Source organism: Mobula hypostoma, chromosome 9 (assembly GCF_963921235.1).
Source record: "Mobula hypostoma chromosome 9, sMobHyp1.1, whole genome shotgun sequence".
Lineage (NCBI taxonomy): Eukaryota > Metazoa > Chordata > Chondrichthyes > Myliobatiformes > Myliobatidae > Mobula > Mobula hypostoma.
In genome coordinates this window covers 56,031,958-56,048,251 of record NC_086105.1, presented here as the reverse complement: position 1 = coordinate 56,048,251, position 16,294 = coordinate 56,031,958, and the positions used below count along the sequence as shown (strand labels likewise).

The window sequence follows — 16,294 nt, the reverse complement described above, 5'->3', positions numbered from 1 at the left end:
CATCTTTCCATTTAGCTATGGTGAACTTGATTCACCATCCTACCTTCCTAAACTAGGTATCATCAGAAAATATAAAAGTATTGTCTTTGATTCTAGAATCTCAGATACTGACGCAAATCTTGATTAGCAACACCAACCCAGAGGGAACTTGTCTACAATTCTTCCACCAACAACAGCCAACATTTACTTTCTCTTTCTACTTTTTGCCCTGAAACCAGCCAGCAATTCATTCTGCCATTTATGTCAACTCCACATTCTACAATTTGATTCATTATAAAGGAGTACCTTATCAAAACCCTTTTGAAATTCTAGACAAATTACCACTTTGTTCTTACATCTCCTAAAAAAAGTACAACAGAACACCAGCAAAATTGAAAATTCCATTTTCCATGTGCCAGTGAATGCTGAACGATGAAACATCTATAAAATTTAGATCATGCTTTTTATAGCTGTTCAAGTTGAAAGAATGATTAATGGATTTCCATGAAAGAATGAAGATAAATATCAATGAATTTGTGATTCCAAGGAACCTACATAACATCAACCATAATTTTTCAAAACATAAAAGAGCAGCTTCAATTGACCTATACACTCACATTTCTATGATATTGTTGGCAAAAATTCAATTGCATACTGTGATTCTTTTCAATGTTATGCAAATAGGAAATTCAATTATTTCTGTATTGAAGCACAACAATGACCATTTCAGAGTCATTACATGTCACTTATAAAATTCATTCAGTTACTTTTTGGTATCAATCATCCTTAAAATGCAATTTCCATCTCAGGATGGTAACATTCCTCATTCTGGCATTTTGAACTTGCATCACAAGGTCCTGACCCACTAGTTATGAGGTACTCCCAGGACACCCCAGTCATCACAATATAGTCCTGAAATAGAAAGCTCAAAAGGGATACCAAATGAATTATTTACATTCATAAACACACCTACCATACCCTTTGCATCTCTGCTGCATAACCTGTCAATCTCCAGGTCACTTGTAATTTTCAGTTAGATTCAGACCCAACGTCCCCTCCCATCACAATCAAATCCAATGATTTTCCCTTGCCCATTTGCTGTTCATCCCAACCATCAACCCCCTCCCATTCCCAACCAAAACACCCTATTATCTCCCAATTGCCCACCCCCCAAACAAACTGACCGTGCCTGCACATCCCATTCAATTCTACGGCATACCCCAAGTTAATATTCTCCCAAATTCCCAACACATTGCCAATCCTCATCCCCTATGATACTTCAAGTAATTTGTCTACTTCATGTCTGAATGGTGGATTCCAATTAAATTTGTGGATGATACAATTTTCCCAGCCTCAGGAAAAGACAAGTCACACATTTTGCAAAGGAAAAATGTACGATAACCATGCAACCATGTAATAGAAAAGCTACTGATTACTTCCCATTATAAAAAAAATCTTAAATCCAAGTACGACGAAGCATTAGGGATGTGTTAGGTATGGTACATTGGGAAATCATGTTAAAAGTTTGACAGTAAACCAGCAATGATTAATTTCTAAAGAATTAGTACTTTGTTTACAATATAGTTTAATATCCTCTCAAGACAATACCCTAGCTTTGGCTGTTAAAAACAAATATAGAAGGAAAGGGAAAGGCTGATAAACATTACAAAACAAAGCAATGAGCCTGAGCAATGGGAAAATTTAAGAATTCGGCAACAGGACATTGACAAGGAACGGGAAAGCAGAATTCAAGGGTAGATTAGCAATAAGCATAAAGGCAGATTGTAAGAACTTCTATAGACAAGTAAAAAGTAAATTGTACTTAGGAGAAATGTGAAAATACAGAAAAGACAACAAGATCTCTTAAAATTATGGTGGAATTTTGAGAAGAAATTAGGATAGACATGAACTGACCAGGAATTACAGTACAGTAAACATCTTTTACTTTGTCTTGTCTCTTCCCAAGACTTATGATTTAACCCTCTGACAATGAAGCTTTTGATTTTGTAAAATTATCACCTTGTGTGTCAATAAATTATGTAAAAATGTCCCAAAATCAATTTGCCATTTCAACACAAAAAGCGAAGTGCCATGAAATATCATGAAGAAATCAATTATAGAGAAATTGACTGTCTTAAACAATAAAAATTTCATAAAAATGGAAACTGTTTACAAAATATAATGACAGGACAACAACAATAGACAGATGCTACGAGACAGAAGAAAATGCACTGGAACTTGAAGCAACACAAAAACTATGCCCGAGGAACTCAGCATTGACAGACAGAAATGGACAGTTGATCTTTTGAGTCAAGACCCTTCATCTGGACTCGAAAGAAAGAGGAGAGAGATAGCCAGCATAAAAAGGTGAAGGGAAGGGTGAGGTAAGAGCTGGCAAGTAATAGGTGGACCTGGGTGAGGAGGGTTTTGATAGAGAGCTGAGGGCAGGAATGGTATCAGAAATGGAGAGGTGATAAATGCTGGATTTGATAAGCGAGGTCAGTGGGGCACAGAATAAAGAGAGGGAGGTGTGAGGAAAACCGGTGGGACGAGTGTGTGTGGGTGATGGATAGTTGGAGAAGAAGATTATAGGGGAACAGAAAGACACAGGATGATGGTTGATCAGTTCTGTGGAGTATTAGACCCATTAGCTTATCATTGTAACACCACTTCTGAAACAAAAAGATAAGATTGTGAGTTTCTGAAGATCAGCCTTTGCTCTGTGGAAGCATTTCTGCTGAAGTCAAGACACTAATGTTTTAAAAGACACACATCAGGGCTGCCAAGTGAAAATAAGGGTTTCGACTGATATCCAGTAGGGCACTGACAATACCTTGCAATTCTCCTCATCATTTCCTTTGGGGCCAAGTCAAAAACTAGCCTGACAACCTGGTGACATAAATCTGGACTAAGAGAGCAACAACCAAAAGCAACATTTTCTGAATGTTATGCAATGGAAGAAGCTGACTTATGCAACTTAGTATGAAAGTCAATGCTTGTGCATTTTACATTGATAAGAGCTTTCCCCAGTAAAATGCTTCTCATTTAGCAATAATTGCCCAGCACTTACACTGTTTTCCAAACTTTCATTACTGCTGAGCGTTAGTCACCAGAGATACAAGGAAACCACATAGCAAGCAAACAATTTTTCAAAAATAGAAGTAAATTAAAAAATAACTTCAAGAGTGTGGGGTGCAATGTGGAATGACTGGAAATTAATAACATAAATAGCACTTTATTTCATAAGCAACTGTTTTATTATTTTACTCGCCTTCCATTTACTTTTAAATCATTCAACAAGCCTAACACTAGTTCATTTAAAAGTACTTTCTTTGCAAATGAAAGTGATCCTTCTTTCTAATTATACTTACTTCTACTGAATTGGGACTGGTAGGATGGTGGCTGCTTGCCCTTTTCTGGGGAATAGCTTCTGCTGCTCGTGCTTGATCCAGAGCGGTTATGAGGCGATTCTTCTCTGTAGAAAGAAACTTCCCTTTTATGAGGTGAACGCTCTCTTGCAAATTGGGAGGAATAGTAGGTGTTTCTTCTTGAGTTATACCTGTTAGAATACCAAATATCTCTCTTAGAAGACTTTGTCACTGTTATTATTCTTTACAACTCCCATCTTACTTTTATTTAAAGACCAGAAACTAAAAGACATATATTCACATTATTTTGAGAATATTCAATGTAAGTAAATCTTTCAGGATAGACCTTTTAAAATAATATTAAGTATTCTCTGAATGTTACATTGCTTATATATAACTACTTGCCAATCGCCCTGACGTTTCTGCCAAAGCTCTACATTATTGAAGTATAGATATTGTCATTTACTGTCTGAAAATTCATGACAATTGATATTGTTTCCAAAAATGCTTATGCTTTCTTCAAATCAAATCTTTAGCCACATATCACAGCTGCAGAAAGGGGGGATGTCATATTGAGTCAGTGTAGGTGAAAGTCAGAAACAGGAAGGGAGCAATCACTCTATTGGGAATTTTCAATAGACAACCCCCTCTCCCCACCACCACCACCAATAGCTCCTCAGTCAGTGTCAATGGGACACCAAGGAGCAATTAAGTTAGCATATTTTTGATGGGCAACTTCAACTTACTGAATATTGATCGGCACCTCCAGAGTGCAAAAGGTTTAGATGGGGCAAAATTTGTTAGGTGTGTCCAGGACGGATTCTTTACACAGTACATGGACAGACCCACTAGAGATCAGGCCTACAGGATCTAGCACCGGGCAATGAAGGTGATAGACCTCTCCATGGGTGAGTATTTCAGAGTAATGACCACACTTCCCTGGTCCTTAGCATAACCATGGACAAGGATAGAAGCAGACTATAGGAGAAGGTATTTAATTGGGGGAGGGTCAATTACAATGGTACTGGGCAGGAACTTGTAAGCATATAAAATGGGAAATGTTCTGAGGGAAATGCACAGTGGAAATGGGAAGGCTGTTCAGGAGCACCTGCATGGGCTTCGGGATGGGTTTATCCCTTTGATGCAGGGAAAGGATGGTCAGATGAAGGAACTATGGCTGACAAGTGAGGTGGAACATTCAGTCAAAAGGAAGAAGAAAGCATACTTAAGATTTAGGAAGCAAAAATTAGACAAGGATCTTGAGAGTCACAAGGTAGGCAGGAAGGAGCTTAAAAAGAGCTCAGGAAAGAGAGTAAGGGACATGAGAAGGCCTTTGGAAATAGGAGCAAGGAATATCCCTAAGGTATTCTGCATGTATGTGAAGTACAGAGGATGACTAGAGTGAATGTAGGACCACTCAGGATAAAGGGAGAAATGTGCCTCAAGTCAGAGGAAGTAGGTGAGGTCCTTAATGAATACTCTGCTTCAATTTTCACCAGTGAAAAATGTGAAGTCAGCATACAACAGGCTAATGTGATTGAGCACGTCAGGGTTATGAAAGAGGCAGTGTTGGAGCTTCTGAAAAATTATTGGGATAGGCAAGTCCTCAAGGACGGATGGAATATATCCCAAGTTACTAGGAGAAGCAAGGGAAGAGATTGTTGGGGTGTTGACAATCTGTCCACACTGGCCACAGAAGTAGAACTAAAAGACGAGAGCATGATAAATATTGTTCCTTTGTTCGCAGAAAAGGTAATGGGGACAATCTTGAGAATTATAGACCAGTGAGCCTTATGCTGGTGGGCACTTTGAGACAGGATTTACAAGCATTTGGAGAAGCATAGTCTTATTAGGGTTAGTCAGCAGAGCTTTATGAAGGGCAGGTAATGCCTCATGAGCCTGATTTAATTTTTTGAGGAAGTGACAAAATAAACTGATGAAGGTAGAGTGAATGTGGTGTATATGGATTTTAGTAAGGAGTCTGACAAGGTTCCCCATGGAAGGCTCATCTAGAATGTCATGAGGCACGGAATCCATGGAAACTTGTTAGCATGGATTTGAAATCAGCTAGCCCATAGAAGGTAGACGCTGGTTGTAGATGTAACATATTCAGTGACTAGTGGTGTTCTGTAGGGATCTGTTCTGGGACCACTGCACTTTGGATTTTTATATGACTTAGATGAGGAAGTGCAAAGGTACATTAGCAAATTTGCAAGTAACCTGAAGGTTGGTGGCATTTGTCTATCTGTTTATTTATTCATTTATTTTGAGGTTCAGTGGGGAACAGGCCCTTCTGGCCCATCAAGCCACACTCCCGCCAGCAACACACTAGTTAACACTAGACTAATCACAGGACCATTTACATTGACCAATTAACCTACTATTTGGTATGTCTTTGGACTGTGGGAGGAAACTGGAGCATCCAGAGGAAACCCACATGGTTCATGGGGAGAACACACAAACTCCTTACAGACGTAAACACGAGGAATTCTGCAGATGCTGGAAATTCAAGCAACACACATCAAAGTTGCTGCTGCGTTCAACAGCAACTTTGATGTGTGTTGCAACTCCTTACAGACATCGCCGGAATTGAACTCTGAACTCCAGAATGCCCTGCGCTGTAACAGCATCGCACTAACCGCTACACTACTGTGGTGCGTATACGGTAAAAGGTTGTCATAAGTTAAAATGAGACAGAGACAGGATGAAGAGCTGGGTTAAGAAGTGGCAGGTGGCGTTCAATCCTGAAAAGTGTGAAGTAATATATTTCAAAAGGTCGAACTTGAAGGCAGATGACAAACTTAAGGGCACTACTCTAAGCAGTGTGGAGAAAAAGATTTTGGAGTCCAAGTCCATAGATCGCTCAAAGTTGCAGTGGAAATTGACAGAGTGGTTAAGAAGGCATATGATGTGTTGGCCTTCATTAGGGAACTGAGTTCAATAGATGCAAGGAAATGGTGTATAACAGTCGTCCCCAACCACTGGGCCGCAGAGCTTGTGCTACCGGGCCGTGAGGAAACAATATGAGTCAGCTGCACATTTCCTCATTCCCTGTCACGCACTGTTGAACTTGAACATAGGGTTGCCAACTGTCCTGTATTTACCAGGACATCCCGTATATTGGGCTAAATTGGTTTGTCCCATACGGGACCGCCCTTGTCCCGTATTTCCCCCGCTAAGGTAGAGCGTTCCTATGAAACCTTACATGCTGAAATGGCATGAAGCAAAGAAGCAATTACCATTAATTTATTTGCGAAAAATTTTTGAGTGTTCCCAGACCCAAAAAGTAACATACCAAATCATACCAAATAACACCAACATATAGTAAAAGCAGGAATGATGATAAATACACAGCCTATATAAAATAGAAATAATGTATGTACAGTGTAGTCGGGAAGATTAAGCCAAAACTGACCTGTGGAAAAAAATCGGCACATAAGCACGTCACATATGTGCACACAGGTACCCGCGCAAGGCTTCATGGTCACGGTAGTCTTTCCCAAGTGTCCCGTATTTGACTGCTACTTTTGTCCCTTATTTGGGAGTGAGAAAGCTGGCAACCCTAACTGTAAAAGACATGTTGAGGTGAGTTTAACCCTACTTGAACACCACCCCCCCACCCCCCCAGTCGGCCGGTCTGCAAGAATATTGTCAATATTAAACCGGTCCGCGGTGCAAAAAAGGTTGGGGACCCCTGGTGTATAACTCTGGCTAGACCAAGAGTTGGGATAAAGGGCCTATTTCTGTACTGTAGTGCTCTATATCTACAACAGTGTCAACGTGCAGTTTCCAAGTGAATATTACTTGTTCCTGTCCATCCTGTTTCCACGACGGTTTTCACTTAGTAATTGCTTATCTAAATTCTCTTATAATGAGAGCACAACGGTACATGAAGCATGAGCTATTTCAGTGACACAAAACCCTGAAGTCACAAAATACTTAAGAGTACTCTGAGAAGTAATTACTACCCCTGAAGAGACAGTCTCGAAGTATGTGGAGGACTAATTTACCAGGATGAAGCTGGGTTTTCAAAACAACGGATTACTTGTACATATCGTGTGTGCCTCCAATAGCTTTGAAGATCACAGGATGATTTAACAGTGTTTAAGAATAAGGAGAACTCATCGAATGAGTAGAAAGAAATCAAGGCAAAAAATATTCAGATGCTGGAATCTGAAACAAAATGAGAATGCTTAAAGAATTCAGGAGCTTAAGCAACATCTGTGAAAGCAAAATATATAAACCAACATTTTGGGTTGAGATCCTGGATCAGAAAGAAGTTAATTTGAGGGGAGCCCACAACAAAGGGGAATGGTTCAAAAATCTGAGGTAAACCTCATGTTAGGAAACAAATGCAGAACAACACATGCAGAAAGTAGTTTGGACTGCCTTTCTGCAAATAGCAATCAAAGTGATACCCTTAGCTAATTTTATATTTCTGATTGTTAGGTTTCTGTTAACTGAAATATTAAGGGAAATAGAGGGTGGGAAGAATGTAGTGAATCAGAAATCATGGAACATGTGCATAAAGGAGGCAAAAAGACAGAAAGGTGACAAAAGAAATTTAATGCACAAATTATAATAGTACTTCAGCAGTATCCACAGCACTTTATGGTCAAATATTTTTGCTAACATAAAATGATGCCAGAGTTACATTTACCAGGGCGATACCAGAATGATTCTTTGAAGTGCAGACAAATTTGACAATACTGAACAACTATCAACTTGGAACACAGACTCATAGGGACATATAGCACAGAAACTGGCCTTTTGGTCTAGTAGTCCCAAACCAATTATTAACCATTTACACTAATCCTACATTAACTGCATTTTTTCTTATTCCCATTAACTCCCCCCAGATTCTACAACTCAACATTACATGAAGAACAATTTACCAACCAACATCCAGGTTTTTGGGATGTGGGAAGAAACAACAGCAATCAGAAGAAATCCATGCGGTCACAGGGAGAATATGCAATCTCCAGAGAGAGCACCCTAAGGTGATGATTGACCTCAGGTCACTGCAGCTGGTAAATACCCGCTCCTCTATCTGCACCATTTTGTCACTCTTAATTTATTAATTACTAAAAATAAACTGTAGACATAGAACCAGGAAATATAGCAAAATTCTTAAAGACAACTTAATTATAATAGAAAGTTATTTTTCATATACCTCCAAGAGGACTACAACCTTATTATGGTTTGGAGGCTTGCATGACTCAATGACCCAGAGAGCTGTGTTGGCTGGAGTCAGGGCCTTATGCTTTGGCTCTTGCTGGGGTCCAGCTCAGGGCTAACAACCCGGGTTGGTAAAACAAAATTGTTACGGCAACAGCACTGAACAATCCTTCTACACCTTGCATGACTGACAGTAGTGAGAACCACGAGGAAGCTACTGACACAATGCCAGAAATGGAGCACCTTCATTGCTGCCCCAAGTGTCAGCAGCCTAACGGGCAGCAAGTAAATTTTTCATATACAAATGCCAAACATATTACAGAATAAACTTCCATGTAGCATCATGGAGGAAAACATATCAGAATTTCCTCAGAAACAATGAATGCCTCAATAGGGAAGGCCCAAGCTTTGGATCCTCTTTTTGCAAAACTAAGATTGCATACATGAAGTAAAGAGAACAGAATTCTTCCAAATTTAGAATCTGTTTAAACTTCATTACAATCCCCCAAAATCTATACTACTTTATCTCAGTAATATAGAAGACAAAGCTGTCAGTTCATTTGCTCTGTTGAATATTTTGAAACTTTCTCTCAAGTGTGGCAAACTTATGGCATGTGTGGCCAAGATGTAAAGTGGCATGCAGTGCAGCTCCTTGATTCTTTAAACCTACCATAATAAAAAGACACATGGTGACCATCTTTATTGCCAAATGAAGCAAGGAGTGATTTTTTTTTAGAACCTGTGAGCAGTGAGAGGTTTTCGCAGGGAACATCTCACTCCGGTTACAGAAACATGTGATGTTGGGTAATACATTCTGAAATCCTTGAAGACCCACTGTACATATGAGTATTTGTATAGTAAAAAGTTGGACCTATTGGCATTGGCTTCACTCTGCTTATATTTCTTCCTATGTTGTTTGTGAGTGAATGCTGGATATTCAGTGATAATAATGGTAAATACCGTATGAGTTTAATGCCTCCATGGATTTTTTTCTAATAATTTTTATTAGGAAAACTGTATTGCCAGAGTTTAATGATAATTTAAAAGTTGATAATTTTTTAAAAATTAAATGGTGTATTTGAAAGTAGTATTTAAATATTTTAGTCTGATCTGAATAATACATACACCAAAGACACAAAATATACAAATGACAGAAGCAGCAGAGATTTTCAATTTTTATGAAACTCTTCATACATGACTGAGATAAAGTGAGCAAGAACAAACCGAACATATTTCTTCAGAAATCAACAATTTAAAAAAAGTCAAATGTTTTGATGACATTTACTTCAGGTAGCTCCAACTTAGTTGCCGCTAGTTTTGAGGTTTCAAATATTATTGCCCAACATGGAAAAGCTCTCGGTGATGGAGAACATGTCGTAGCTAGAGTATGCACCTTTTCTTTTTGACAGTTTTTCCAGAAAAGGAAAGAAGTATTCAGTACATTAAAGATTTGCCTAGTGATCAAAAAACAATAAAAGATAAAATATTAATAATTGGAACAAACATAGCAGAACTGATAAAAGATGATAGATCATGTAATTTTCTTTTCATTTGTCTTGATGAGAGTGCTGATGTTACATCATCAACTAGGCTAGCCATTATTGCTTGATTTTGTAGGGGTAATGAAATATGTAAAGAATTGGTTAGCTTGGTAAGGTTCAGTAACATACAAAATACTGGAAAAAACTTAACAGGTCAGGCAGCATCCATGAAAATGAATAAACAGTCAACATTTCAGGTAGAGACCCTTCATCAGGACTTAAGGAAATCAGGAGAACTAAAAGCAGGCATGACGTTGCTCTAGCAGACAAGGCAAAGGAAAATTCCAAGGGCTTCTGTAAAGATATTAAGCACCAAAACTCATCCATTTTCCTTAAAGAAGTCCATAATTATTGTTACTAATTTGTGAATCATTGATAATCTCAGCTCAAAATTACCATGGCACACGACAGGATTTTCAGAAGATTATTGCTAATTTGGACATAAACTCTTACAAAGGTTCTCCACAGTTCCCCTCCCCCCCCACCCAATGTATATACTACTTCTTGATATCTTCTCTAATACCTCCACTATAAACAGGATCAAAGGCAATTCTGAAGAATGTAGTGCATTTTTATAAACATGTCCTGTATTTTATTTTGAACTCTACACTCAAATTAGATAATATTATTTCAAAGAGATTTATAGCTCTATTTATATTTATGATTTTTGATTTTTTTCCCTCTGTTTATATAATTTTATTAACAGAACAGCATATAATTAATGCATTTAGAATACCTGTATTTTATGATCAAATGTTGTTTATGTTATCAATCATGCATTTGTCCCTTGTGTTATGCACAAAACTGGCATTAATGAGCTACATTAAAAATGCTAATAACCTGACGCTAAAAATCTCCTTATGTAAAATGGCAGATTTCAGCCACTTTCCCTCTTAGAAATTTAAGTCAAGTCACTTTTTATTGTCATTTCAACCATAACTGCTGGTACAGTACACAGTAAAAACGCGACGTTTTTCAGCACCATGGTGCTACACGAACAATACAAAAACTGCACTGAACTACGTAAAACAACACAAAACTACACTAGACTACAGACCTACCCAGGACTGCATAAAGTGCACAAAACAGTGCAGGCATTACAATAAATAATAAACAAGACAATATGCACAGTAGAGGTCAGTAAGTTGGTGTCAGTCCAGGCTCTGGGTATTGAGGAATCCGATAGCTTGGGGGAAGAAACTGTTACATAGTCTGGTCGTGAGAGCCCGAATACTTTGGTGCTTTTTGCCAGATGGCAGGAGGGAGAAGAATTTGTATGAGGGGTGTGTGGGGTCCTTCATAATGCTGTTTGCTTTACGGATGCAGCGTGTGGTGTAAATGTCTGTAATGGCGGGAAGAGAGACCCCGATGATCTTCTCAGCTGACCTCACTATCCACTGCAGGGTCTTGCGATCCAAGATGGTGCAATTTCTGAACCAGGCAGTGATGCAGCTGCTCAGGATGCTCTCAATACAGCCTCTGTAGAATGTGGAGAGGATGGGGCGGGGGGGGGGTGGGAGATGGACTTTTCTCAGCCTTCGCAGAAAGTAGAGACACTGCTGGGCCTTCATTGCTATAGAGCTGGTGTTGAGGGACCAGGTGAGATTCTCCACCAGGTGAACACCAAGAAATTTGGTGCTCTTAACGATCTCTACGGAGGAGCCGTCGATGTTCAGTGGAGAGTGGTCATTCCGTGTCCTCCTGAAGTCAACAACCATCTCTTTTGTTTTGTTCACATTCAGGGACAGGTTGTTGGCTCCGCACCAGTCCGTTAGCCACTGCACCTCCTCTCTGTATGCTGACTCATCGTTCTTGCCGATGAGACCCACCACGGTCGTGTCATCGGCAAACTTGATAATGTGGTTCGAGCAGTGTGTTGCAGCACAGTCGTGGGTCAGCAGAGTGAACAGCAGTGGACTGAGCACACAGCCCTGGGAGGCCCCCATGCTCAGAAAGTGGGTTAAGTTTCCCTTGGCAGTGTCTTAAAAACCATAACATTACTTTCTGATTTAAGCTCTGATAAACATAAGTCATGTTCTTCAGGTTTATTATGACTGACATATGCTGTTACATTTGTTGTTCTTTAACATAAAATAAGAAAGAAATGTTGCTGAAGGCAAGAATATGAACACATTATAAGGGAAAACACTTCATACCTAAAACTGACATTATAACAGTTATGCAATTACAATCAATGAGGACTTGCAGGAGGGGGAAATTGTGAGTAATTTGCATTGAAATTTCTCTTCCCTCCCCTCCCCCCACTTCCATCTTCCTCTTAATGCTTAACATTGTCCAGGTGTGAGTTAATAATTATGATTTACTTTAAATCTCTTTAAACTTGTTAACATTTCTTTTCAACCTTAGTTGAAGGTACAGCTCTATACCAGCTCAAATTTCCTACTGTGCATTTCTATTTTTATTAATCAATTTAGAAACTTCCAAGTTATTAAATATTTTGATTAATATTTTGTTATGGCATAAATGATCAATTGGTTTAATTAAATTCATCAATATAGTAAATTATTTTGTTTGTGGTTTGCTAAATACTTACAGTAGCTCTGTCTCAAAAGTGGCCATGCTAAAAATGTGTACTATTGACATATCTCCATTAGGGAAAATACTAAAGATCGCAGAATTTGGTAAACAGTTACCAGCAACTATTGATAATTGATAAATATAAATATACATGCCACTATTTTGAAGATAACCAGATATAAAACAAGACACTGCAAATACTGAGCATGTCAGGCAGTATGCGGAGAATGAAAGTTTTAGGGCTGATGTCATTCATCCAGTCTGATAAAGTTATCAGCTTGCAATGTTAACTCTGCTTTTCTATTTGCAGTACAAAGCTGCTGAGCACTTCCAGCATTTTTATTTTCATTTTAACTGCAGTATTTGGGTTTTGGACAACTGCAAATTGAAATACTCCTACATATTACTGCTCCTATTCATTCTATTGCTTCTCAGAGGCACTGTCAGAGATTACCAACCGTGAAAATTACAGTACATGTGAAGGGACGCACATGCTACCATAAATGACAAACTGTTACGGTCTCAACTATAAATCCTTCAATTGTACGCACTCTCCCATATTAGCTGATGTCAGGTCTCCAATGACAAGTCACAATATCAATATCCTTGCAGACAAAACGAAGTGAAATAAGCTACATAAGTGATGCCACCTCATCACCTTTTAAGTGGCACTCCAGACTGATTTGCCCTACAGTGGGATGCAATGCTGGAACACATTGACGAAATTTATCAAGGTGACATCTGGAACCTGGCACAACTTACAATGCCATGATAAAGCATAACTCTCACAACTTGGGTGAACAAACACATACATCACTAACAAGAATTCAAGAAACAGAATGCTCCCACCCAATCCTCATTTCCTTTCTATCTCAAATTCTACCATCCAGCTCTGAAAATACAAAGAACTTTAGCTCTCTAAGGTAGTTCTAGACACACCTGTTTTGAGGAGACAACCTCCTGGAATCTATCAAACAAAAATCTTCTCTCAAACTTGTATCTACCAAGGAGATCACCTATGTTTTTAAATTTGTAAGAGTATATGTACAGTAATGTACTTTTTCAGGAAGCAATCTAGTAAATGTATATACTTGCCCAAATCGTCAAAAGAACATCTTCAAAAAGTGATGCCTCAAAAACTCAGTATCCATCATGAAGGACCCACCACCCAGGATTTGCCATTTTCTTATTGCTGCTACCAAAGAGGAGGTAAAGGAGCCTGAACGTTTTAGCTATCAGATTTCGGAAGAGACAATGAATCCATGAACACTACATTATTACTTTTACACCACTTATTTAGTGTGTGTGTGTGTGTATGTATATTTCTTAGGATTTATAGCATATTTTATGTCTTGCACTTTACTGCTGCCAAAAAACAATTCACAACACATGTCAGTGATAATAAAGCTGCTTCTGATTGCGAAATTCAAGACTCCAATATTCTTCTTTTGGCACAATGATCAAAAAGCCCACACCATTCCAAACTAGGACTTAAATGCACTTCACATATCTCTTCACCTCTGTATTCAAACCCTTTTTTAAATTGCAGCTCAGTAACAAAGATATTTCCAGACTGGTGAAACGGAATGATGAGAAAAGGTAGACAATGACATACATTTGATATACAGTATAAAAGATATATACCCACAAATACACACACACACAAATATAAATAATCAGTCCACCGTAAGAGAAATTTTCTACAAATAGAGGAATTTCAGTACTGTTGCTACTCTCCCTAGGAGTGGGCATCCTGCAAAGATCACACCAAAAGCACAACGTGCAATGCTGAAGGAGGTGAAAGAGAACCCAAGGGTAACAGCAAAAGACCTGCAGAAATCTCTACAACTTGCTAAAGTCTCTGTTCATGTGTCCACTATAAGAAAAACACTGAACAAGAATGGTGTTCATAGAAAGACACCACGGAAGAAACCACTGCTCTACAAAAAACATTGCTGCAAGTCTCAAGTTTGCAAAAGAGCACCTGGACATTCTACAATGCTTCTGGGACAATGTTCTGTGGGCAGAGGAGACAGAAGTTAAACTTTTTGGCAGAAATACACACCACTACATTTGGGCACCAACACCAAAACCTTATCCCAACTGTGAAGCATGGTGGAAAGAGAATCATAGTTTGGAGCTGCTTTGCTGCCGCAGGACCTGGACGGCTTGCAATCGTTGAGGGAATAATGACTTCAAAATTGTATTAAGACATTTTACAGCAGAATGTCAGGGTAGCTTGAATGCTTAATAGAAGTTAGATGTCACCTGAAGCTCAATAAAAATTGGATGATGCAACAAGAAAATGATCTGAAACACAAAAGTAAATCTACAACAAAATGGTTTTAAAAGAAGAAAATTCATGTTTTGGGACGGCCAAGTCAAAGTCCAGACCTTAACCCAATTGAGATGCTGTGGCATGACCTGAAGAGGGCTGTTCATGCAAGGTATCCCAGAAATATTGATAAACTGAAATAGTTTCATGAGGAATGGTTTAAAATTCCTCTCGCCACCGTGCAAGTCTGATTAGCAGCTACAGGAAACATTTGGTGGAGGTTATTACTGCTAAAGGAAGTTCTACCAGTTATTAAATACAAGAGTTCACAGACTTTTTCCAGATTGAACTGTAAATGATTAAACAATGTGTCCAATAAAGACAAGAAAAGTACAATTGTTTATGTGTTATTAGTTTAGGCAGATAGTGTTTGTCTATTATTGTGACTTAGATGAAGATCAGACTACATTTTGAGTAATTAATGCAGAAAAACAGGTAATTGCATAGGGTTCAAATTTTTTCTCGCAACTGTATATTAAATAAGTAGTGCAAAATATAGCAAAAGTAGTGAGACAGAGTCCATGGGTTGTCTGTTTAGAAATCTGATTGCGGAGCAGAAGCTGTTCCTTAAACGTAAAGTGTGTGTCTCCAGGCTCCTGTACCTCCTCTCCGATGATAGCATTAAGAAGAAAGCACATCTGAGGTGATGTGTGTCTTTAATAATGGACGCTGCCTTTTTGAGGCCTTGCTTTTTGAAGATGTCTTTGATGCTCGGGAGGCCAGCGCTGGCTAAATTTGCAACTCTACAGCTTTTTCCAACCCTGTGCAGTGACCTATCCATACCATAGAGTAATGTAACCAGTTAGAATGCTCTCCTCGGTGTATCTGTATAAGTACGCTAGAATCTTTAGTGACATACCTAATCTCCTCAAATCCTCATGAAATAAAGCCACTGATATGCTTTCTTCATAATTGCATCAATATGTTGGACCCAGGATAGATCTTCGAAGATTTTGACACCCAGGAGCTTGAAACTGCTCAGCCTTTCCACTGCTGACTCCTCAATGAGGACTGGTGTGTGTTCTTTTGACTTCCATTTCCTGAAGTCCACCATCAATTCCTTAGTCTTACTGATGTTGAGTGCGACACAACTCACAACTGTTGTGACACAACTCATCCAGCCAATCTTTCTCACTTTTGTACACCTTTTAGTGGTCATTGCTTGGGAATGCATCACGAATGCAAAGTGAAGTAATGATATAATCAGAAGGATGTGCCCCTTGAGGGTTACTTTGGTGATTGAAAATATGTGATCAAATGGGTGCTGTAGGGCTCAGTTCACTAATTTTGTGGTACAGGTTCCCACAACATTTAAGTTTTTAAATGAGCACTTGAATAATCAAAACACAGGAGTA

At 38.8% G+C, this 16,294-nt stretch overlaps 1 protein-coding gene across 3 annotated transcripts in view; it reads right to left on the bottom strand.

The window, feature by feature from the left end:
- Window positions 1-16,294, bottom strand: part of pphln1 (periphilin 1) — a 140,879-nt gene that overhangs the window by 65,992 nt on the left and 58,593 nt on the right. For all 3 annotated transcript variants that reach the window (XM_063058339.1, XM_063058341.1, XM_063058340.1), the window contains exon 5: window positions 3,351-3,538. In XM_063058339.1, the coding sequence (XP_062914409.1) occupies window positions 3,351-3,538 (188 nt within the window). The remainder of the gene's footprint in view (window positions 1-3,350; window positions 3,539-16,294) is intronic.